The sequence below is a fragment of the Amblyomma mixtum genome, chromosome 1 (genome assembly GCF_055824585.1).
Source record: "Amblyomma mixtum isolate Tamu chromosome 1, ASM5582458v1, whole genome shotgun sequence".
Lineage (NCBI taxonomy): Eukaryota > Metazoa > Arthropoda > Arachnida > Ixodida > Ixodidae > Amblyomma > Amblyomma mixtum.
The window spans coordinates 290614437-290640838 of record NC_143012.1 but is presented as its reverse complement, the minus strand read 5'-3'; the positions used below and the strand labels follow the sequence as shown (position 1 = coordinate 290640838).

Sequence of the window (26402 nt, the reverse complement as noted above, 5' to 3'; positions counted from 1 at the left end):
CCTGCCTTTTGTTTTTTACTTACAGTATTAGCGGCGGATGACAATTTCTTAACCGCCGTGTGTAATGGCATATTCAATCAGCTATCCAGAGGAGTTGTGGTCGAGTCAGATCCAATGATCTGAAGTAAAATTGCTCACTCAAACTCGCTCTTTGGTTTCGTCGAGGAAGAAACCTTGCTCCGGATTCTCGATTGTAATAGATCATGAACCATCCAGCTATAGACAAGGAAAGGTGCGAAAAAATAATGCAGTATACTCCGCGTGCCACCGCCAGGTATACCAGCGCCAGTTCTCGAGTTCTTGTTCTCGTTAAGAACAGTTGCAAGGCTGATTTTTGCATTCGATATTTAACGATGGAAATCAAGTTCTGTAGCGCACATCTCCACACAGCAAATATCCGATAATACAGCGGCAGCCGCCAAGCTTCCTGCATTCCTTGGGCCGCAAAGCTCTTCTGCAGCCTGTCTCTCCCTTTGGAATATTTGTTTTTGCAGACCTGCTCTGGCTCGGGTTTGCTTGCATGACACTTTCTTTAACAGCCACCACAGTCTAAACATGCATCGAACTGATTAAGGGGCCCTAAAGTCGAACCTTTGCTTCCGCCATCTGTGCATTTTTTTTTTTTACGGCGAGAGTCGTTATTTGGATTCGACCCCGAGTGACCGTGTAACTGAAACCTGTTCTTTTAATTGTGATCATCGTAGAAACACGGAAGCTAATGCAAGCCAAGAGTCAATCAAGACTAGAGAGAGAAGAACAGGGGGAAAAGGAGATGAGACGGACGAGAAGAAAAAACAAGAAGCGAAAAAGACGACAGCAGCCAATGAAAAAAAAAAAGAGTATTACGAAGAGAAAAAAGAAGGGAGAAAAGAAAAAGTGCAGAGGGAGAATAGCAGGAAAAGGGGAATGGGGAAAACGAAAAGAAGGAAGGGAAAGAAGAAAAGAAGGAAGGAGACAAGAAGAGGAAAGAAAGAAGGGAAGAAAAACGGGAAGAAAATAAAGTGACATCATGGCTCTCGACGAATGTTTTACGTAAGCCGTCGCCTGTCTCTTTCATTGTTAATACAGCCCTTAATTTCTTGTCGTGCGCAACGTGGTTCCAAATAAATTTAGGTAGATCGTTGTTTCGTATTCCTGATAATGTACAATCAGGCCGAAATGAAACAAAAGCAGCGCCATGCAGTAAACAAAAGAAAGTGTTTTTCTAATATGCTTTTAGCTGTAGTACACAACTAGCCCCCGATTCAACGCTTCTGGGTGAAGGGTCTACTAAGTACTTACGTATTCACAAACTCTTTGTAAAATAATACCTCGCTACTAAGTAGAAAAGTACGACATATGGGTTTTCGCGTTTCATCCCGGCCTGATTGTATATGGATGAAGCCAGACAACACTCTTATGAATGCGTGCTGCTATCGCTCCTGCTCCGAACGCTCGTTCTCTTATGGCTGGCCGTATGCTGACCAACGGGAGGTTCTCCCCGAGGAGAACTGCACTGCAGGCACATTATGCCATGAAAACTGATGGTATGAGCCGGGGCTCCTCGCGCTAGCCATTCTGCGTCTCGGTGCAGGTACTTTCCAAATTAGCGCTTGCATAGTTTCTGTTCGCTACCTGTCCCATACGCTTTGCCTCTCTCAGGAGACAAGCAGGCATCGTGTCGGTAATAAACGGCTTTCTATTTAATGGATTCTCTAATGGATTTTCTTAATCGACTCCGCTTATCTCATATGACCAGATTGGCTTCTCACACTCCAGTACTCTTCAAAAAAATCTTGTTAGAATTTTTTTTGGCCTGTTTTTTTTTTTTGCAATGTATGCACAGGACTCCACAGCTTCTTGGCACTCAGAAAATTGCTCCCGCTGTTTAAGGCATATAGAAGACATAGGCAGGAAGAAAGTATGGCTGACAAAATTATGTGCAGATGGCAGTAATGGAACGCTGCAGCTGTAATTTAGGGCGATGATGTAAATAAGGAATCTTACTAGAGCCAGAAAAGCTTTTAGAGACAACAGTAGAAGTAATGAAAACAACAAAAAGAACGAAAAAGAGAGCGGATGACGTGAGAGCCACGTTAATGTTCTATGCAGATGGTTTGGGGGTATTGTTTTGATAACTGTGTGTCTTTCGTGGAGGTTGGTATCTTTTGACGTTGATAAGCACTAAGCGGGCTGAGTTTCTGAGGCCCCTTGCTGTCTCACAGACAGGAAGACATTCATCTTCCCGAGACCGCGCAGTGCTGAATTCTTTCTTGGTACGTGCTACGTGGGATGACTCAATCGCTATATTATGTGGAGTTGAAGCAACAACAGTGCACCTCACTGCGCGTTTATGTATACTTCATGCCTGTATGAGATAATAAAGAAAAATGATTTTGTACTGAGGCACTGCTGTCGTAAATTTTCTCAAATTCGGGAGTGCTGCAGTGCGAGTTCGGCGCAGATTTCCTCGTGTTCGCTAATGTAACGACATCTGCTCGCTGAAAGGGGTGAAGGCTAATTGAAATTTAGAGCCAAGATGTACTATGCACTTTTGTGCTATTTCCTTCTTGCTTCGGAAAGATATGCAAGCAAGTGAAACGGGCTGCGTATTAAAAAAAGGTGGCCCCCAGTGCCTTTGTGCGCTGCTTGAGTCAGCGTTCTAATGCAGTCGATGGAAAAACGAAAAAGTAATCATTTCCATGAATGAACTCTTACTTGCTATCAAGCGAACTACTTATTTCAACGAACATCTGGGCATGGAACTACAGAAGAAAATGCTGCGATTAACAAGCGAAAAAAAAAAGGACGAAAAGGGGTCAGCGTTTCCGCGTCCTTGTGTGCGTGAAGTTTTTCCTGCCTCCAGCAGAGATCTAGTAGTTCTTTGTTTTTTTTTTTTTACATTAGCGCCCACAAATATTTTCCATCCTAGCACTGTTATTGAGATGGAAATCGTTCCTTCCAGCCAGATAAAGCGAACTTTTGGTGCTGTCTATCATCCGCAAGAGAGGGAGTGTGGCCGCGTAAAGCCGCTTATAGTAACTTTTTTTGCTTGCTTTCTTGCAGGAACTGAAATTGAAAATGCTCGCAAAGAGTTGTTGATCTCTTAGTAACTCTGAATTGTGGGCAAGTAGAATAGAATAATTTGCTTGAGTACACTAGCACCAATTGAATTCTGGTGTTTTTAAGACGTCTTTCTTTTGTCCACGGCGAATAATTTTCATAAACATCACTTTTAATTCCTGATACTAAACTAGAAGGTGCTGCACAGCATGTGCTAAGTCAAGATGGAAGTGCCTGTAAGCAATCATGGAATTCCGAGAAGACATTGAAATAATGGTTGGGAGAAATAAAACAGACTTATCCAAAGTATTCTTATGGGCTCAACTAACACGTCAACTGGTAGAAAACCCAACTTCAGAGTCGCGTTGTAGAGTGAAAAACTAAAATGATATTTCTTTCTCACACAAAATGAAACCAGGCTGTTCACAATACAGAAATACACATTTTGCTACCTACTTTCTGGTACGAATAAACCGATCTCTCCCCGCTCGGGGCGCATGTCTACTATAGCAGGACACAAATAAAAAAAAAAACAGCAGTTGCTAGCACTGGGCCACAGTCCGCGGCATACTGCACTACTCTGCTGGCCAATCGCAATATCCAATGAAATCAACTTTGCAATGTTTGACTGTGTTCTAGAGCTTATAAATTTTTTTTCTGGTGATCAGTTTTTTGTTTAGATAAAAGGAGAAGTTTTAACAATGGAGTATTATTTTGTCGTGGAGGAAACCTGTGCGGCGGTCGTGAATGCGGGGCGGAGCTTCACTGCAGACTTAAGTTGTATCCTACTATAAATATGTAACGACTAAGCCACACTAGGCTGATTAATTTATGTGAATATCAAAGAAGAGTTCAGTGCCTGACAGCGGCTCCGAGTACACCTTTTCGCAAAAAGGAATCAAATAGATTGGAACTGACACAGTAAGTTCGTTGCTTGGCAAGCTCAACCCTGTGCTTATGCTAGCGGCAACCTTGAGAAAAGTGATAAACTCGGACACTCGGCATATTACGCTGGTGGGTCTTGCCAGGCAGCGTTTTTCGATCCGCGCCCATCACCACGCGTCCTGAACGGTTGCGACTGAAAACATGACCGCTATGAGGATCCCATAATTCTCCTCTCTAAAAAGCTAAAGCATCAATAATATTCTGCAGAAATTTTCTATGGTTGGAACGTAAATATTTTTCGGAATATGTTTCTAAAAATTTTTTGGTCGTGAAACGAATAGTTTCTGTCACACTACCAGCATTCTATGCCGCTGCAGACATGTGATGAAGTTTGCTATGAGATCGTTCTACCTCTTGAAAGCAGTATTACTGGAATCATTTAGGGTGTTCGTTTATCAACGATTTTAACTGCGAAATGGGCAATGCATGCGAGAATGGTATACGTGAAGTGAAAACTTTCACACATTAACCTCCATGGGCTCAAATTTAAGACGAGACTGTTCAATTGCCTGCCTATAAAATATTACAATATTGCTGCTCTATAATCATTTTGTGCCAAACCTCAATGAGCGTAATAATTTGTGATGATAAGCATTTAATTACTTTCCTCCCGCCTCGTTAATTCTTTTGCATACAGAGTTGTGCTTGACATACGAAAGGACAACAGTAATTGGCATTCAAATACTTGGATATATGAAGAGAGTTCGTGTTCTTGAGCCCGACGCACCTAGTCTGGTAGGGATGGGTTCTATCCCAAACCCCACCCGAGAGGACTGGGAGGCGACCCTGTCCGGTTGCTGCACCCTCGAGGCCCAAAGGGCCTTAACGCAGCGCGCCCGGGCTGCGGCAAACGCCAATGGGGTACCTGACTAGGCATCCCACCTAGTGGTTGTAAGGGCGTGACCCTTCAAGTCACAAGCCGCCGCGGTGGCTCAGTGGCTATGGTGCTCGGCTGCTGGCCCGAAAGACGCGGGTTCGATCCCGGCCGCGGCGGTTGAATTTCTTTGGAGGAGAAATTCTAGAGGCCCGTGTACTGTGCGATGTTAGTGCACGTTAAAGAACCCCAGGTGGTCGAAATTTCCGGAGCCCTCCACTACGGCGTCTCTCATAGCCTTAGTCGCTTTGGGACGTTAAACCCCATAAACCAACCAACCAACCAACCAACCTTCAAGTCACGACCCCCAACACCTCTCCCTATGATTTAATAAATGTTTTCACCACCACCACCACCCCTAGTCTGGTGAAATCATCAGATGCAGCTTTTTTCCTTTGTAGAAGTGGATTGGTAGTCCAGTTAAGGGATGTAGTTTTCGACAGCTTACTACGTAAATTATATTCGAACAGCATCATGCACATCAGTGTTTTCATTAGGCCTGTACTGAGTATACACGTCGCATCTGCTAAACTTCATATGTCCAAAGAGCTGGTCAATGAACATGAGCACCCGAAAAAAAAAAATGAAAGTGCCATCTGTGCTCCCTCTGCAACTTTGGTTAATGTTCAGGGCGTATGATTAAAAAATAAGCGTGGTAGTTGTAGTATGTTCGTTATTACTAAGCTAGCATTTGTTGGGACAGTTTAAAAAATATGATCTACTTTGGGGGCCAGGCGATATTACCTGACGTTTGCGAAGAACTGCTCTGTGTAATGCACCGCCTTCTTGACTCGTCTCTTGATGTCCGACCTACCACTTTCTTGTCCATGGCACGCTTGACTGTCCCCAACTTAATTTCAACATTTTTTGTCTGCCTCCAAGTTTCTGCCCTACTTGTGATTTCTGGCAAGACGCAACTATTATCTACTTTCCTCTTGGGTATATTGGTAAACTGCTATTCATCCCTTGAGAGCGGTTGCCAAATGCACTTCTCCTAATCCATATTCTTTTATTTATTTCACTTAAGAAATCCGGATATGCGGTTACTACCAGCCATAAATAGATTTATTTGTATTCGCTTACTACTTACAATCCTTGGCTACCTATCGTACGGTTTTGTTTCCTTCCCAGACTTTTGAACATTACCTTATTTTTCATCATGTTATTCTTCAGACCCATTGATTTGCTGTGCTTGTTTAGTTCCTGATTCATCCTCTACACCTGCGTTACTCAGAAAGGGGAAGCCATCAGGAAATTGGAGATTACTATGGAATTCAATGCTAATTTTTATCTCTAATACTTCCGAAACCATATCTCTGAATACTTCCTGCAAGCATGCGGTGAATAGTACTGCAGAGATCGCTACTCGCGGCAAGACGTCGTCCTGATTTGGATTTTGCACCTTTCCACATGGAGAGCTACGCTCGCTGCGCAGTCCCTGTAGACATTTTCCAGCAACTTTACATGTGACTCTTCTATACCTTGGTTACGCAATGACTGCCGAAATGCCGATGTTCTGGCTTAATGCGACACTTCCTCATAATCTATGAAGGCTACATATATACGAGTTGGTTATGCTCTATCGCCTTGTTGATGGTGCGTATGTGATCAATCGTCGACCACGCCCTACCTGAGCACTCGCGCGATTATTCAGCTTAAAATTATTTTGATGAGCTTCCTGAAGCGGTGCTTAGAGACGGGCCTCACCTGCCGTCCTCGTGGGTATGAGCTGGCTGAGCACGGCGATGGGTGCCACGTGCACCAGAGAGAGCGCCCAGACGACAGCGATGACCCGGTAGGCGTGAGACACCGTCTGCCAGCGGCGAGATTGCAGGGGCCGCACGATGGCGAAGAAGCGCTCCAGCGATATCGACACCAGCGTCCACACAGACACCGACACGGACACAGCTGCGGCGGGGCACCAGGCAAAAGACATGGAAGGAAGGAGAGAGGAGGGGAGAAGAAAAAAGAGACGGAAGAGATCATTGACTCGTTCGTATCTTGGGAAACACACGATATTGTAAACATAACTGAGGCGAAGGTGTTAGCAGCTACGCGCATTGAGAATATAGCCAACTGGATTTTTTGTAAAGGCACAGGAGAGGGGAACATCATTCCACTCACATAGACTTCATGCACCGCGCGAATGCTCGGGAGACAAATTTTCTTGCTTGGCTTGGCTGGTGTTGGTTCGAAAACGTGGATTCTCTGAATCTGCAGCGGCGCCGCGACAGTATCCTCTGCGGGCCCATGAAATTATTTTAATAGCGTGTCTTCCACTGTGTTAGTATATTTAAGTAAACTGTTAGGCTGATATGGAAATTTCACATCATTTCTACGAGGTTTTCCGAGAGAACAGTCGTATTGTTATACCTGAAACCATGTCCCATGGCCAACAATAGCGAAGTCAAATAGGAAACCTCATCTTCCTGACATTCCTGCGCTTCTCCATAGTGGGTAAACTTCAGCGTTCTATTAATGATTCGAGGGCCTTATGTGCCCAGCTGATGCCTGCGTTGAAAATCGTAGCGAAAATAGTCTATTGATCTGAGGCTGCAGGCACTTTAGTTGGGACGAATATTGCAAGCAAACTTTAGTCGACGCGGCATCATTAAGAGCTAGAACCTATTTGAACGAGGTTTAAGGATACCAATTTATGGAGCCTGTTGGTGAAGAAGGCCAAATTTTTTGGGTGCTAGCATTTGCAAATTTCATTTTCATTTCTTTTCTTTTCTTTTCGGGAATTATCCTGGAAGGGTTCCTAGGTTAAAAATCTGTGGGGGTTTTAACCTCGAATACGATTAATGATTGGAACGCACTGCCTCATGATTCTCCTTTGCTTGCCTCCCCTGAGTAATTTCAACCGTCGGTTGGCGCTGCCTGTGACGCGTTATGTTGTTGGCACTGCGTGTTGCTTCTTTCCTTCTGTGCCTATTTAGCGTCGTATAAGTGTTCGTCGTCCTTTTTTAGTACTTGTTTCGTCGTTATGTATGTTTTTCTTGTTTTCTTTTTTTTTTTTAAGGTCGAAGTTTTGTACTTTAGTGTTTTGTACTGTGCCTCTCCTGCTTGGGCCATACTTGGTCTGCAGTATGTGATAAAAAAAAATAAAAGTCTTTTTTTTTTATTTCTCGTTCGGGCAACATACAGGTATTGCCCACGAGGCAAGACAAAAGGAGGTGCTAAACCTCCTGACTGGGTCTTGTCCTCGTCTGGGTACAGCAACAGGAGCGGTATTGCATTATACAACAAAAAAAAAAGGCTGTCTTTGCCATCACTTACACAACAGACGCATCATAAACAGCTCTTCCAAATATATACAGATAATAAAATAATAATATGCACTAAATCATTTACAAAAATGGTACAGAAATGCAATAATACATTAGGCTTGTTCGAACCGACATAACATTACATCAAACGGAACCAGAGGTAAGCGTTTTGTCGTCTAGGACACAACGTTAAACAAAAAGAAAGACGAACAGATGCGTTTAAAACCCCTGAGGTTTTAAAAGTGCGAAAGCTTTCCCAAATCACCAAGGTCGAATTTTGGCAATGGTCCGGGCCAAATTTGGACTTCGCCATCGTGTCGGGCAAGCGCATTTATAGCTGAACGTCGATATTGGCACATATCTGCAGAGGTCAAGTTTTGAGGATGGGTGGGCCAAATTTTGGGGGTGGCTCGGGGTCAAGGTCAAAAGCCAAGGTCAAATGTCAAGTTCAACTGTGAGAGCCCACGCCACCATCGTGGACGAAGCTGGTCGAGGTGAGCTTTGTAGACATTGTACACCTCATAGTAACGCTGTTGCTGTGGTAGGCATCACAAGGTTATTTCAAGGTAATCCGGATATACGGAATCGGATATCGAGTTTCGCTCTAAAACTGTTCGAATAGCTTGATGCGATAGCCGATTTAAGACGCGGCAACCGCGCATGCGTCGCGGTTGTACTCTGCTTCGGGGCTCTACACTCACGCGTCGCCTGCGTGTGCTGCGCCGCTGGACAACCTACACTTCATTTCTCGGCAGTATCGATATGTACGTTGCTCAATCTGGTGTTTATATTTTGAGGTTTAAAGTCTGAAAGCGACTCAGGCTATGAGGGACACCGTAGTGGAGGGCTCTGGATAATAAACGTGCACTAACATTGAACATTACACGGGCCTCTAGCATTTTGCCTCCATCGAAATGCGACCGCCGCAGCCGGGATCGAACCCGCGTCTTTCGGGTTTGCAGCCGAGCACCAGAACACTGAGCAGCCGCTGCGGTTGAATCTAGGAAAGAGGAGTTCTTGCGCAGAAGAAATCGCTCGTGCTTTCACATTGTGCTCTTAAGGGCTGGTTAAGCGACGTCCAAGTCTTTATTATACGCTACGAAGTTCAGTATTTGTTGTTATTTTCCTTTGCTATGTTGTCTTTTCTATTTCAATTTGTTGTAACAAGCTGTGTAGGGGAGAGTTAGAAGGAACGGGATGTATTTGATGAAGCTATTTTTCATTGGCTTTATTTGAAACCCAAAACGTCATTTTATTGTGTTAAGTGCAGTTCGAAACGCCATTTCCGAAGACTGCGGATCACAGAGTCGTAGCACATTCGGGGCACTTGTAAAGAAATAATTCGTAATAAGCATAACCTGTCGCATTGCTTCCGTTCCTTTGCGTCAAGTGGGATGTCAGGAGTACTGGAGCACAGGCCTGAGAGCTTTCTTCGCGAACGCTGTAAGCTGGCAATTCAACGTAAACAATGACGCCGGCTTGCAGTCGCTTTGATCCACAATTGCCTGTCGTACCGGTAGCTTCAATATGATGTTGGTAATCCCTACTGTGGTTATATTGTCCTGTGAGCCTTATAATTCTCATCTTTTTCTGCACAAACCGCTCCGTGACATCACTGCTGTCAGTATTCTCGACATTACCTGTGTAGTAGACATCTGATTTCTTGTTGCAGAACGTGAAAAAACAAATTCGTCTTTTTTAACTTTAACAGATTTATTCTGCCAGTGAATCTCAGAATGGTCGTGACCAACACAATCAGAGGGTGGCATTTTGCCTACAGTATGTATTTATTAGTTAGATACTGCCGGCCTCAGTGCGAGGCCTTTGGAAGGAGTTCGGTCTTCAAAGTCGTTACAAGTAGCAATATATTTTTCATTGTGAGAAAACAATAAAAGAGTTTAACGCAAACCGTATTTATTACAATTTACAAACACATAATCGCAGTGCTTTCCTAACGTGAGGAACCGAACTTCTTTTGACGACTTTCCTCTTTTCGTTGGCTACGGACAGCAGTGATATAGTTTTGTTTAGAGCTGGTTTTTGCCCACCATCTCGTGCTATTTTTTCAGCGGCTTGTTGTTACAATGCAAGCTTCTCTGAAGTATCTGCCTATAACTTTATCCTACATTTCTTCCAGCTTTTTTGTGATGTCTTGCGCACCACAGCCTTAAGATAAGGATGGGATAGCTATGCAAATTCTGGCTGGAGAACGAGCTGATGTGGGCGCTTCTTCACTGATTTTTCGCACGGATTAGTCTCCCACGGTGTTCTTCGTTGCGTTGGTGCTTGTCTCCGAGCATAGCACGCCCTAAGGTCAAGTGTACAACGACATAAAGATTATTATTTTGTAGCCGAGTTGTCTGTTACTCAGTTTCATCTACAATACAGCAAGTACCGAGAGGCCAAAAAAGTGAAAAATAAACTCTAGAGGCTTATTTCAGTGTTGATGCGACTTAATCCCGCTGTTGATATGCAAGGCACAGCGCCAGTCCTGTTGAGGAGCGGAATGGGACAGTGCCCTGTTCCCCATCTGGATTCAACCGTCCCACTCCTCCCAAGCTATGTCGCCCAAGATGAATGAATGAAGCCTTTATTGCAAGGAGGGTCTCGCTCAAGGTAAAATGCCTGTGATGGAAAAATTTTTCTTGTCAGGCCTAAAGTCAGTGATGGCCGATGGATAATATTGGAGCACCTTCTCGAAAACATATTGAGCTAAATGTGCCACCAGGCGCTTTAATAATAATAAAAAAGATGCAGTTAGAATGGCGGATGCTCACTTATGACGCCTTAGTAGAACACTTTCCTGTCGCAGTATATTTTGTCGACTTAGGAGGAGCGTCATTACAGCCAAATTATTTGTATGGTGGTGCCATCTATTGTGCAGTTTGTGAACTTCTTCAACTATTCTTTGGAGAAATACATCTATTGCCTCGTACCTCCGACCGTTCCAAACCTCCTGACTCCTCTGTAATGCTTCTTTACACGTGGTGTTGGGCTTTGAAAGTATTATGTGCCAGCGAAGCCCTCACAAAACGATCCAAACTATACGTGGTTCAGCACGCACCGATCTTTCTTGGGCTAGGCCGCCGCGGTGGCTCAGTGGCTATGGTGCTCGGCTGCTGGCCCGAAAGACGCGGGTTCGATCCCGGCCGCGGCGGCTGAATTTCTTTGGAGGAGAAATTCGAGGCCCGTGTACTGTGCGATGTCAGTGCACGTTAAAGAACCCCAGGCGGTCGAAATTTCCGGAGCCCTCCACTACGGCGTCTCTCATAGCCTTAGTCGCTTTGGGACGTTAAACCCCATAAACCAAACCAACCAACCTTTCTTGGGCTAGTTTAGGTCCCGCCGCAGCGCGGCGTCGATTTCGAGAAAATCGGCAATACTCCGCAGGAGCTTTTTTTTTTCTGGCAATATAGTGAAAGTTATGGAGCCTAAGCACGCCGTCTCTTCCAGCAGTGAAATTCGCCTTTGCTCGCTTTTATCAGTTGTCTCTGAAAACACCGTATATTGTGAATACGTAATGCAAAAATTTTAGGACAAACTAGCTCGAGGGCTTACTATCCGAGCTGGGGGGTCACAAGCCCTGGATGAGCTCTGGACTAGCCTAGGGGCTGGGTACTCTGAAACTCTAAGTTTATACAGGGGGCTAAGATACAAATACCCCTCGCCACACAAAGAGCTAAGCAAGGAAGAAGCCGCAAAATGGCGGAAGCTACAGACAGGCTCCTTCCCCAACTTATATATGCTAAGCAAGATGTTCCCGACACAATACCGCGCCACATGCCCTTGGTGCGAAGCGAGGCCAACACTATACCACATAACATGGGAATGCGATAGAAACATATCGTTCCACAAACACGACACACCAAGTGCGGAGCAATGGGAGAGCCGGCTCACCAGCTGCGAGCTAGAGGCCCAAAGGGCACTCATAGCGCACGCAAGCGAGGTGGCCAGACTCAGTGGAGCCCTGGTCTAGGAGACCACCCAAGGCTAAGGAGGCAACCTCAAGACTTGAAGACTTGAAGACGACCTCCACCGCAAGCTAAACCTTAGAAATCAATAAAGTTTCTACTCACTCACTCACTCCAGTTTCGGTGCAAGAAGTTTGTTTGCGCACTTACTACTACGGAAAATTCGTTTTTGAGGAAAGGAAAGTGCGTGCTAATCGTCTCACATCTCGGTGGACAGCGGAACCGCGCCGTAAGAGAAGGGATAAAGGAGAGAGTGAAAGAAGTTTGCTTTGATTTATGGGGTTTAAAGTCCAAAACCTACCCAGGTTGCTCCGGAAATTTCGACCCCGTGGGGTTCTTTAACGTGCACTGACATCGAACAGTACACGGGCCTCTAGAATTTCGGTTCTGCTGAAAAAGGAAGAAAGAGGTGCCGTAGTGGTCGTCTCCAGAATAATGTCGACCACCTGGGGATCTTTAACGTGCACTGACATCGCACAGCACGCGGGCGCCTTTGCATTTCGCCTCCATCGAAACGCGGCCGCCGCGGCCGGGTTCGAACCCGGGAAGAGTAGCGCAGCATTAATATGCACAAAAAGAATTAGATGGTGCTGCAGTACAGAATGTTGAAGATAAATTAACCGAAGCTGACTATTTCATTACTCTGGTTATATTCGCACTGTCGCTTTAGCTGCCTGCATACTTACGGCCGTACATTTCTGTTACAGACAGCAAGGTTTGATCGATTGTCGTTGGTTTCTTTGGCTTTTATATCCGCTATAGCGTCCAGGAAACAGGTAACGTGAACCCTAAGGAACAACGATCCTTACTTAAGTGTTCGAAACGAACACAATTCGGTTGCATAGAACGAACGCAATTTTTCTTGCACAGGGTATGCTTTTCTTTATGAATTGTTATGTTGCAAGACGTCCACTGCTGCGCAGAGTAGATAGGACACTAGAACACGGCTCTCGGATTATCCCATCAACGTGGAAACAAGGCGAAACATTATGGCGCCGCTGTACAGAGTGTATAAGAGAGCTAAGGACGCGCCCGGAAGGCACTTATCGGCACGGCTGCACAGCCCGTGCTGCTTGCTTGCCCTCGTCGGGCTTGCTGGCATTGTTATCGTTGACTAGCGGGCGGGGTTACTTGCGTCGGTACTGTGTAAACATAATAAACACTTGCCCTAATAGTTTACAAGCCACTTGCTTTCTCTTCCGGCAGCAATGCAAAAAAAAAATGGCTGAGGCTTAACTTGGTTAAGCCTGTAGAATGCGAAGCATCATCGTGTCGCGTAATTTGGAGGCGCACAACCACAGCGACGGCGCGAGGTGGGCCCCCGTTTCTCCACTGTCGTGACGTCATCGTGTCACGTGGTGTGACGTCATGTATCACGTGATTTGGAGGCGCACAACCACAGCGACGGCGCGAGGTGGGCCCCCGTTTCTCTACTGTCGTGACGTCATCGTGTCACGTGGTGTGACGTCATGTATCACGTGATTTGGAGGCGCATAACCACGGTGAGGGGCTGAAGTGGTAGCTAAAGTAGTATGCTTCGCATCGAAAAATCGATGCGGATCACAGTTTTGCCCTTACCCGATCTTCCTGCTCCCAAAGCGTACACACTAGTGATAGGCTGCTAGCCTCGCGTGTCCACGCAACATGCGAGTCCAGCGAAAAGAACGCCTCCTGCTCCAAAGCGAAACAGAGCCGGGCTGACCAATATCCTCACTTGGGACTAGATGTTAAGCAGGTGTCGCTGCAGTCAAGTGTGGACTTGACTTGAGTTGGAAGATTAGCACTAGGTGCCCACGGCAGAACCACAAACGAGGCAGTACAAGGGGATATGGGCTGGGCATCGTTCGAAGCACGGGAAGCTAAGAGTAAAATACTATATGAAGAACGCCTGAGGAAATTGGACGATAACAGGTGGGCAGCTAAGGTATTTAAATATTTATACAGAAAGAGCGTTGACTCACAGTGGCGCAAAAGAACTAGAAAACTAACCAGTAAGTATGCCGGTCATGAGGACGGAGAAAGAAAGAGCATTAAAAGACAGGTTAAAAACGCGGGAGTTAAAAATTGGATGAATTCAATGGAAAAGAAACATAGTGTAGAACTATATCGATACTGGAAAAGGCAGATCAGGAAAGAATTTTTCTATGTTAACTCAAGAGGCAGTGCCCTACTTTTTGTAGCTAGGTCAGGGTGTCTTAGAACGCGCAGCTACAAAAAGAAATTTAACGAAGATGACACATGTGCAGTGTGTGGTAGATCTGTGGAAAGAATTGAACACCTCATAATCAAATGCGATGGTATCCATCCGGATGTCGATACAGGCGCAGTCAGTCTTACTGAGGCCCTAAGGTTTAAAGATAACAATGGTCATGTAAATAAATCTGCAGTGGAAGTTAGCAAAAAGCGATTGGAGGATTGGTGGCTGAAAAGCAGAGATGTGGCATAAGGTTAGAATTGTAGGAAACCGTAGGTAAAGATGATGGCGATTCTTAATGAGAATTGCCAACACAGTAAACAAAAAAATAAGAAAGAAAGAAAAGCTGAGCATGGTGGCAATTGCCACCACCCTGTTTCAAAGGGGGCGCTCCTATCCATCCGTCCATCCATCCATCCATCCATCGAAAGCACGAATAAAAATTGGAAGGCTACTTGAGCTCCCCTCTTTTAGGGTATGACACGATAGCGTTAATGGCCCCCGGCAGCTTTCATATTATGTGGCTGCACTTGTACGTCTTGTGTAACCGGTCAACAGGGTTCCACTCCTTCGATGTTGTGGTAGAGACCATCACACACGGTGGGTTCGAGCTTCGCGCTAGTCGAATGCCCCGACCAGCCGTCAGCCCATGTACAGAGGGGCACCACTGCGGCGCACGGAACCTCCGGGGGAGGAGAGCGGCAGAGCGGCTCGCAGCAAGGAAACAGGACGTTTATTCACGTCGTCGTCCAGCGACACACAAACTCAGGATGCCTCATCTCGAAGGCTTCGAGCATAACAGCATGTTCTCATGGCACGGTCACTAAAGCTAAACGTATTGCGATGGCCACTCGGTTAGGTCGACCATTTCAAACACAGTACTTACTCGTGCTTTCGTACTTGCCTTGTAATTCGTTCTTTGCACCGCAGCAACATTTATCTGACGAAGGTCGGCATCTTTGACGCCAGATGGGAAACGATGCAGGCTGAATATTCCGCAGTAGCAGAGATCTCGACACATCTAGTGCACTTCGCATGCGGCGCTCCACAAACCAGCTGCTTCATTACCTCTGGCTGTTAATATATCTGTAGACAACGCATTGTTGCCCGGCTTGTACTCGCAAGAGGAGGACAGAGATATGTTTGAAGGCTCTAAGCGGTTACAAAGCCGCCCGTTTGTGTGGCGTAAAGGTACTTCGTAGCATGAGTTTAATAACGTTTTTTTCCGCTGAGTAACGGGTCGCAGTCCAAACTGTGAGCTTGACGAAAATGACAAAAAGCGTATCGCCATCGGCTTTCCTTCCTCTTATGACAGAATCTGATCTTTTCAGCATTTTGTCTAGCCTGAAACGTAACAAATCTGCCGGACTTGACAACATTTTCATAGGTGATCTGATAAGAAACATTACAGCTCTGAAAAATGTTTTGCTGCTTATCTTAAACGGCATAATTAAGAACGGTACAAGGCCAGAATCACTGAAGAGCGCTCGTGTTGTTCCTCTGTACAAAAGTGAGAAGAAGAATGATATTGCAAACTACCGCCCTATATCTATTCTTTCCCGCGTATCCCAGACATTGGAAAAAGAAGTACTTTCTCTGATGATTCTGATGAATGCTTTTATTACTAAACATGACCTAATGAGTGGGAATCAGTACGGTTTTGTCAGCGGGTCAGGAACACAGGCGCTATTGGAAAATCTCTCCGATTTGCTGCATCAAAGCCTGGAGAACAATGAGGTAGCATTCGCACTTTTTTTGGACGTAAAAAAAAGCTTTCAACACGGTAAATCATCAAATTTTGTGTTCTAAACTGTACTCGTATGGATTTAGGGGTCCTTTTTTGTCTTTAATTGAAAACTATCTTCACAATCGTTCTCAAGCAGTCATGTTTGGGCCTATCTGCAGTGACGCGGTAAAAGTGCTTTGTGGTGTCCCGCAAGGGTCCATTTTATCTCCTTTGTTGTTTAACTTATATGTGACTGACATATGTGACCATGTGAAATCATCCACCATATTCCTTTACGCCGATGACACTTTACTAGTCTCAAGCAACCCTGATTTTTCATATGCCCTGGCTAACCTTTAGGAGGACGCTATTAAATTTAGTGATTGGTTTGCCTCAAATTTAATACAAATAAATAGCACCAAATCTAGACTTGTCTGTTTTCGTAACCCGCATAAAGATGTACGAAGTGCAGGTTCCATATATTTACACACCTCATACTGCTCTTTGTGTTCTTGTCAACCTATAATTAGCGTCCCGTCGGTTAAGTATCTTGGTATATACATAGACAGTGATTTGGCATGGAATACTCTGATGACTCACATTTGTAAGAAACTCAGAAGTTTTGCATGCTTGTTGTTTAATTTGCGAACTATGATGCCATTTTCTGTTAGAAAATTAGTCGCCCAGGCTCTGGGGTATAGTGTCTTCAGATACGGTATGTGTTGTTTTTTTAACTGCTCTTTCACATGGAAATGTCGTGTTAATAGGATTTTGAAAAACATTGCTACAAGCGTTCTCTACTTGCCGTAGGAAAATCTGCCCAACAGTGTCTTTACCGCAGCCGGTTTGCCTTCTTTTGACAATCTTTTTAAACAAATTGTAGTACTGAAATATTTTTGGAATAGCACATACAGACACATAAATACGAAACCGGTACCGTTGAGACATGCTCCTCGCTATCATAAACCGAGAGTGCGCACTCACTACGGCAAAGCAACTAGAAAATATTACGTGCCAGCTATCTTTAACGAATTACCGGATGATTTATTTTCTTTAACCATCCGCAAAAAACTGCGTGTTGCTGTTGAAGCGTTAGAGAATCTTTAACATGTACTAAAATCTTACCAGTGCTTTTTCATTCTTTCCGTGCCAAAATTTTTGTGTTCTTCATATTTACGTCTTTTAATTTTCTTTTGCCTCTGATGGAGCTCTGATGTAGCGCGAAGATTGCCGCGGCTGCCGGTTGTCGCCGCACAAGCCCACTTGTGGCTTCGGCGCTTCCGTTTCTTTGTATGTTCAGATTATGCTGAATAAAGATTATTATTATTATTATTATTATTATTATTATTATTATTATTATTATTTTGGTTGGTTGGTTTATGGGGTTTAACGTCCCAATCGTAGCATTTTGACTGATGCCTTAGTCTGAGGTTAAGCACTAGCCTGTATCGGTGCGAGATTATCGCATTCTGGTCCATGCGAAAGGACTCGTGCAACGCTTCGGTAAATAATGAAACAGGACCAAATAACGGTTGAAAGGAACGAAAAACAACAACAAAAAACAAGGTTAGGTTCACCAATAGTGGACAGTTTTATCGTGCCGATTGATGGGGACATTCTGACCGATTTTATATTAAGGTAATAGATAAAATGGTTCTGTCTAGCTTTGCACATTTTGTATTTGTATTTTTTAACCCTTCGTTTGCCCAACAATGATAACGAATGTCCACTGTGCGTGCTAGAATGCACATCTTTTTGCCGCGACTGAGTTGTTCAGCAAATGTTGCTGTGATTCGAGGCACACACACTGGACAGAGATCATTGTAATCGCGGCATGAAGACAAACATAAACGGGCAAGGCGTCCGTTTCCGTAAACAAATTCGAGCACCTAAGCTACTTTGTTACTCTTCATGTTGCCAAGAAAAGCGGCTGTTATGTTTTCGGAACACAATGTGAAACCGAAATAATTTTCTCTTCAGTACTCACGGCATTAGGAAGGAAGTATTTAGGTCAGATTACATTTTTTGGTTGCAGTTATTTTCCTCGCTTTCTGCTGGACCCCTGCAAAGTCACCATTTATGCCAGGATACTGGATAGCTTAAGCGCAATGTCAAACACCCAAATTTCTCATATGTTCGAACTTAACCAGAATTACAATCGCCCATTAATGACAAATAGTCATTGAGACATATATGAATATGTGAGAACACTGATGGCATGTTATAGTCGGTCCTGAATGTGACGGAAGTATAAATTTATGAATATTGATTGTTTATTGCTTTTAACGCAGCTAATGCCAACAGGATGTGCTCTAGCATGGGGAACGGGAGGAAAGAGCAGAAAATCAGCATTTTTTCCGGATAGAGAAGCAGAATTAAGTATATTCGAAGCTAATTGAGACTGCTTGATAGAAATTCACAGTTAGAAGCTATTCATAAGTGTTTTTAGCGGCGCATAAAAATAACGGTTTTCAGAATGCCAGATTAAGATTGCTGCTCATGTTATCTGCTTTTTGTTCCTAAGTGTGAACAGAGCATACACTTTGTCTGCATTAAAAACAACCATCTTACTGTCATTAACGGAAACAAAATTCTTGATGCACCAAAACACTCAGCTGAACCAAAAAAAAAAAAACATTCTTTTTACGCCACATACTTGAAGTATGAATCCGAAGCAGCTGCAGAACACTAAATAGAGCTGCCACCATATAGAAGTTTTCCACTACGGCGAAGTTTTCTCGCGGCAGTTGCTTTAGCTCACGAGTTATTAAACATTTTTTTTTAACGGACTGCGCTGCTAGTAACTCGTGAAGACCCTCTTCTGGCGTTATTTAAATTGGAAACAACTTCGCGATTTATATCCCTGCTCATTTGCGCGTCGCCTTGGCTCATTCGCGCATCGCGGTGCCGCAAGGACGCATGGAAAGCGTCGACAGTGGAGTCGCAAACGAGCTTCAAATTTCTCATTAAAAACTTCACACTTCGCGGCACTTCCTATCTTTTTGCAGCCCCTCGCTCGCGCACAGCTGAATGAGCAAATGCTGGACTATATGCTATACTCGTTCCTTCCATTTATTTTTTTTTTCTCTAAAGAAGCCTCTATTTGCTGCCCACGGCTGGGCACTCTGGGATTAGCCTTTCGGGCGCGGACAGCAGCGGGCGAATGCTTAAATTGTGATAGCTTTTCGCTTGAGGGCATTCTCCCGTTAATCGTTGCGACTAGTCTGTCCATCCTACCGCAGGTCGGCCTGTAATGTCCCACGAGTTAGCAGGACGCGCGAGCGGCGGTCGCTTGCGACAAACGTGAGATCAATGACGTGGCCTCGCGCTGGTTAGCAGCAAGCCTTCTCTAATTGCTTCGCTTAATTGCCTCTCGTCGCCGGCAGCCGCATGACGCGTGCCCGAGTCTGCGACGATGCAGATAAGCCCCCTGGGATTACACCGACTGAGGACACGCCCTTGTAAACGGGGACCCGTTGAGCAGAATGGAAATCCCAGCAGATTGCTAGCGCGGACAAACGGCCCAAATAAGGAGGCTAATCCGAAAGAGAAACGTTGCGACACATCGGAAATGAGATTCCAAGTTAAAGGGTCATTCGTTCTACGCCATAGAACTGCCGCACTCTCGGAGTGAGGCTTTGCACGTCAGTCTAGTTTCCGACTTCGTTGTTTCCTCTGAAATCCGAAAGTTCCCACTTCGAAATTATTTTTCAAGAATATTTCGTCATATTACGTCACTAAATATTTAGCCTAGATGTGACTAGGATAAATTTATAACGGGTAAGCCCAGCCCTAAACCCTCACTTGAGAAAAGCCGATTGCTAGAGACGCAGAATAATCTCAGATAAAGAGGTAATTAAAGAGCAGTACAAAACTCTCGTCAGAGACCCCTAAATGTTGCGTTCGATATGAAAAAAAAAAATCTCCTGCACCACCCTCAAAAGGAGAATAGCGTGAAGAGAAAAGAGAAAAACACCAACAACGTGCGACAAAAAGAGGTGCTCCACAGATGAACGAAAAATTATAGCCAGAATTAATTCCAACGAAACAAAATACTTTTCATGCAGAAGTAAACTGGGCAGTATATTCACGCATGCTTTTCGTTTTTTCCTGATATCAGAGGCTTCTTAAAGATGTCTTTCTATATTAGTTGCTGATTTGGATAGATAATGGTGAATAACAATGGATATCAGTTAAGGGTTTTACAGTACTCCGCCATGCGGCTGTGATATCTGCCCTTTATTTGTAGTCTGCCATTAAAACGTTCGGAAAGTTGGCCAAGGTATTCACAACAGTAGCTAAGGGGAACAATCTAATGAACATGTAAGCGCACTTCGCGGCGCTTATATGATTATTGCCACTCAAACCACATGTTCGGCCTTTTATCAGCGACACTAAGGATTCTGAAATGCTAGGAAACAAAGCGAATGCGACATTTATTTTGGCATTGGGCACTGAACTGAATCGAATGTTTAGCATGAGCGGGTATTCTACGCCGATTGTTTGCGGATATGGTCGGACCAAATGGCTAAAACAAGAGCTCTACACTGGAAAGCCAAGTTTATCGAGCTATAAAGAAACGAAAGTTCAGGAAATTTTGTGATAAGAGAGCAAGAAACATAAACGCTTATGCGATATACCTTCTTGGTAGTAAAGAAAAGCTGGAAGAGCAAGTTGATATTTTGCGTAAACGGTGTTGTTTACGTTCACGATACCTGTTAAATAATATGATAGATTGTTAGCTGTAGTTTAGAAGGAAAATATGGGGACCATGTGTACCTGCAATCTTAACTCCATGCTATACTAAGCAGAATGATTGTAGCGATGCAGGCAGATATAAATTAAGTAAACAGTTCATTTTCTCGGAGAGCGAGCAGATTAGAAAGAAGCGCTAAGTTTTATTGAAACTTACTGCTTCTATATTTTAACCAGCGTCATACATATCAACGGAATAAATATCTTCATTTACTTAAATATTAAATATGACACATAATCATTTGGATATTATCATGACTTATTACACGGGCTACGCAAAGGCTCGCGGGAACAAAAAACGAGGGCGATAGGCGACAAGACACAAATTGTGCGAAATAGAAGCTCTGTACTAAATCGAGAAGTCTGTCTTTTTAATGTGTGCTGGGGAAACTTCACCAACGGAACGCTCACGACAGTGACAGGGGAAATCAACAGTTACTCTTGTTAATATTCTTGTGCATTCAGAAGTATATGGCGACTGCGAAAAGAAAACGCGAATAAAATGCTTCACTACAGCATATGGATTGATGCATTCCAGTAAACGTCTTGAAAAAAAATGCACAAGCAAACCAAGAAACAAAATAAATCTGGCTAAGCTAGGCTAAGTTAAAACAATGAGTGGGAGCCAGGATGTCCCCTTTTTCTTCCTGTTGCTCTTGTTTCGTTGCTGTTTATTCTTTCCCCGGCTTCATCTCTTATTTTTGGTTTGACTTCTATATTTCTTCTTTGCTTCTTCTTTATTCTTCTACTGTTCTTTTCTGTTTTGCACTTCAATTTTTCGACTTGGCTTCTGTCTCGCTTTAGTTCGTTTTTTTTTTATCCTTTCTTCTTTTCTCTTCTTATTTCTCTTCTGTCTTCGCTTGGCTCCTGTCTTCACTCCCATATACAAATTCACTTAAACAAGAATTCAGGAAAGAGAGAAACGGCAACCCTACCGAAGTTGGGATTAACGGAACCAGAATTCAGTGAGTCCCACGGGCCAATATCTTTGGACTGATTATTGCAAACAGAAACAATAACAATCAAGAGGTAATAAGACGGCTAGTAGAGACGAGAGAACATTTTTCCAAGTGGCTGACCAATAACATAATGAGCAGGAGCCTTCTCAGGTTACTGCACGAAAATAACTTGCATGATTTTCTATAGTCGCAGCGAACCCAAATTATGCCTTTATGGAAAGTGTGCGATATAAAAAAAGTAGCAAGAATGATTGGCAGAGTCAAGAACAGGAGAAGAAGTATGGAAGAGAAAAACACCTTGCAGCTGGTACAGGTTGTCTTAATCAGCAGATCTGCGTACGTCGCGGCGTATCCGAGATTGAAAAAAAAAGCAGACAAAGAGAAACATCAACGTCCTGATAAAGAAGGCGTATAAGAGAGCTCTACGCGTACCAATCAACGCGACAACAGATCAACAGAAAGCCTACTGAAGCTGGGAATCTAGACCGTGCTGGATGAAATAATTGAATCCAACCTAACATCGCTGAAATACCGCCTAGCTGAACAGTACGGCAGGCAGATCAGTGTTAGGCAGACTCAGACTGCCATATATAAGCACAGCGCAAGACCGACATGAAGCCCCCGAAGGTATGAAAAACATCTTGCCAATAAAACTAATACCAAGGAACATGCCCCCGGTACACCACGCAGGAACAGAAAATGCCAGAGCTCGAGCCATAGAAAAACAATGTAAGACCAACAGAAACGCGTCATACAAAGACGGGGCAGCGTCAGTAGGAGTTATGACGACGATAGCAGTCACAGTCTCAGATGGCAACCTAATAAACAGCGCATCAATCAGGTGCAGAGACGCAACCCAAGCAGAGGAGGCAGCCATTGTGCTTGCAATAAACACACAGTTAAAAAAAGAAAAAAAAACGAATATAGCCACGGATTCGCAAAAAGCGCGCAGGAACTACATTACGGACCAGATAGGGCAGGCAGCCATCAGGACGCGGAAGGACATCAAGGAAGCCGAAAGGAAAGCAAACCTAATACGGCACCAGCGCATATCTGTCCGTAGAGGGGAACGAAGGCCCACATGCCGCAGCCCGAATACTCCTAGCCCGGCCGCCCCAACACGCGGACGATCACAACTTCTGAAACATGCTGACTACATATTTAAAAATCTTACAGTACTATTGGCTAGACGGCAGGGAATACGCGCCACGAGATGAACTAGATAAAGAAGAGGAAATAATAGTAAGAAGAATACGAAAAGCGCAAACTCAAACCCCCCCAAATTCAGGGAGCACCTGGGCTCTCTAAAGTGCTGCAAGGCGAAAGTCTTTCCTTGCGCACTGGTTTGCAGTAATTTTTCTTTTGTTTTTTAATTTTTTATTCCTTGTTAAATTTTTAAAAACCTAACTTTTTAAATTTTAAACTTTTAAAATTTTTTCTTCCTTTCTTTTAATTTGTTGTTTTTTTTTAATTTTCCGTCAGAGAAGGGAGGAAGATGGGAGTGAACGAAGACACCGTATTCACTAGACGCGGCTTTGTTCATTCCAAACCATCGAGCTGGCATGGCGGAATGGTTAGCGTGCTCGTCTAGCACTCCGGAGACCCTGGTTCAGTTCCCCAACTCGACCAATTTCCTAGTCGGTTTCATTTATTTATTTATTTATTTTACTTATAGCATCACTATACCATCCCTCTAACTGGTCGCATGGTTATTAGCCAAAGTACAATTGGCCCCGTTTGAAATGTGCGCACTGTGACGTCACGACCATTTCGAGCAATTGAAAAGCGTGACATTTCTGTCGACAACTCCTGCTTACAACGATGAGGCACTAAAGGCTTCCGCCTCAAATAAAACATCACGCTCTCTACCCAGAAAACTATGATCCACAATTCGCACACTGTGGCATAGAGGCGGACCTGTACCACATGGTAGGGGCCTGCCAAAACTACCGAAAAGTAGAAATGATAAAGGAGCCGACGACTGAGCAGTGGGAGGAAATGCTGCAGAGCTCAGACCCGAAAGTTCAGCAGATGACCGAATCGGCTAAAGCGGCTGCAAGATCTAATAGAATCCCGGAATAGGGGATCAATCACCAATTTTATATCCAATTAAAATATTTTAATCATCATCGCCACCACCACCACCACCACCACCACGACCACCATCATCATAATCTACCTTCTTCATCGCTTTATCCAAGTTGTTCTGTTCGCCATTCTCTTCCTTTGCTGCTGCTTCTTTCTGTTCTGTTTCTTCTCTCACTTGGCTTGGTTCACATTGGCTTCCGAATTTCTATACCTATTATGACGGCTTCAGTTACGCGACCACTTGGGGTGGAGTCCGAGAAACGGCTCTTGCCGTAGAACCACTACAAAAAATAAAGCCCATGAGAGGTAGCGTTTAAGAGAACCAGTCAATGTGGGACTTGTACCCTCATCAGTTAGAAAGGCAACTCAAAGCAAACCGACCTAATATTAATCTCTGTGTCAGCAAAGATAGTAGCTAAAAATAGTGAGATTTTAGTAAAGATAGTAAGAATGCGGTAACTACGGTAAATGCACCCGTACAGCAAATGTGGTTGGGCAAGCCTGGCAACGGTAGCAACGGCAACGCGTTAGGGTATTTGCCGTACGGCTAACCGGCTGCTCTAATAATGGTTAATAATACTGTGTGTTCAGTAATCTCGTTCCAGCCGAGAAGAAAAATTTGAATAAACTGACTAGTTCACTCATAAATTATTTGAATAAACGAGATACTTAATTAAGAGGAATGAGACGAAAACATTAAATAAGCGCTGTTAAGATGTAATTGCCCTTGGCGCTTTGTTTTAGGGAAATACATGCGTATACTTTGGGGCTGCAATGAAATTGCACAACCATCATGAGAGGGGCATATTTTAAAACCAGTCGTTGAATTATCGTTCTTTAGGAAGCTGTATGTCGTAGATAAGTGTGTCAGTGGTTGCCACTTAAATGGTGCGTGAAATTGGCCAGACACGTTCTGATGAACTGTTTTCAGCTCTTTTTATGTGTGCCTCCTGTAAAGTGCTCTCCACTTTTATAAAACAGATTGTGTGCGCAAGAAAACCTGAAGCACGTTGCCTGGGCATTTGCTTGGGGTCTTAATAAAGGGAACGTTTGTGGGATCAGCGCTCTCTCGGGATTAATTTATTTGCCACCGCACTCCAAAGGAGAAGCCATAGAACTTGCTCGGCAGTCTCAACGAGGAGTGGTGAAAGTTGCCACGCAATTAACCGTTCTGGAATGAGTACATATTTACTGAGCAGTCAAGAGCGTTCGCTGGTGATGTCTGCACAGGCGGAATGGTTCACGTGTCCAAGCACTAAACCTTAAGAAAAGAACATTCAAAGCGCGCATATTTAGCAATTCAGAAGCCCTTTTCTTAATCAGATCTTCTGAGAATGCCAGTGACCCCGAGTATAATTTCATTATAAAGGCAATTACACCGGAATGCTGTGACGCAATTGAGTGCGCACTTCCGTTCGTTTGATTGCGTGTGGCGCTTCTCGGCGGTTCGTTAATGAATCCGTTTCCTCCGGTTCCCTTCATCTGCAAACACAGTGGCTACAGCCAGTCCAAATAACCGGGAACCAATACGCAGAGGGTAGGCTTATTACGGCCGTTATGAGACGAATTATCTGCACTTTTGTGACAGCAGTGAATAAAAATGGTTCTTGCAAGAAACACGAACGCTGAATAAATTTTTATTTTCTTTTCATTGTGTTGGTCGAAAACGAAATGAAAAAACTAAAGAGTAGAACGCATTCAGCCGTTCGCGCTTGTTTTCCTCTCGCCACGGTCAAGTTCATTTCCCTCGATTTTTTTTTACCAACCTCCTTCCAGTAGGCGCGCCTTTTTTTTCGACTTTGTAATTTGTAATCGTCTTCAATTATCAATATGCGCATTTATTTTTTAAAACATATTTTCTCGCAAAAGCATACCAATAAGTGTTAAGCGTCTGTTAGGCTCAGGAGAGAAAATTTTATGTTTACTTGTGTTCTTTCTTTGGCAAGACGCAAGACGCAAGAGGTGTGAGTGCTTTCTTCGCAGCTTTCTTTTTTACGGTTCAAGGTAGGCGCATTCCGCACTCAAAAACCTTCCTTGTCGGTGCCCGTTAGAGAGCACATTCAAATCGAGGGCTTTGTCCTCAGCCAGAAAAAAAAAATTGAGTCCATGTCTCATGCGGGGCTATATTCTCTGCCCTCACAGCGTGCATTCAGAGTTAATTTACGATTCGGCATGTGGGCACTACCATCGATCAAAGCAAAAGTGCTCTCGTCAGAGTCCACTTTCGTGTAATTGGAAAATTTCTCCTCGACTTCTCGGAAAGTCATCAGCTTCTTCAAGCGGTATGCGTTGGAGATGGAACTGTACGCTGATGCAAGCTAAGGGAAGAAATTCGCTCTCTGCACACGGCATTCGATGGGCCGTTGGCGAGTCAGGCGTGGAGTACAACATAACTTGTTCGAATAAGTGGGCGCTCCTCGATCTGTAAATCAGGGAGGAGTTGAGTTAGGGCAACTTTTGGCAGTAAGACTGCTTTAGAAAAAGCAGCATAAGCTTGCAATGTTAGCAGCCGCATGTGCAATCGAAAGCGCTGCATTTCTGCCAGATGTAGACAAACGAGAATCTAAAGCGACACCGTT

The 26402-nt window shown here is 44.2% G+C and overlaps 1 protein-coding gene across 1 annotated transcript in view; it reads right to left on the bottom strand.

Moving 5' to 3' along the window:
- The window catches only part of LOC149372016 (cholecystokinin receptor-like), a 167895-nt gene that overhangs the window by 19796 nt on the left and 121697 nt on the right, over positions 1–26402 (bottom strand). Inside the window, exon 2 of the mRNA XM_089585590.1 lies at positions 6569–6769. Coding sequence (XP_089441716.1) covers positions 6569–6769 — 201 coding nt within the window. The remainder of the gene's footprint in view (positions 1–6568; positions 6770–26402) is intronic.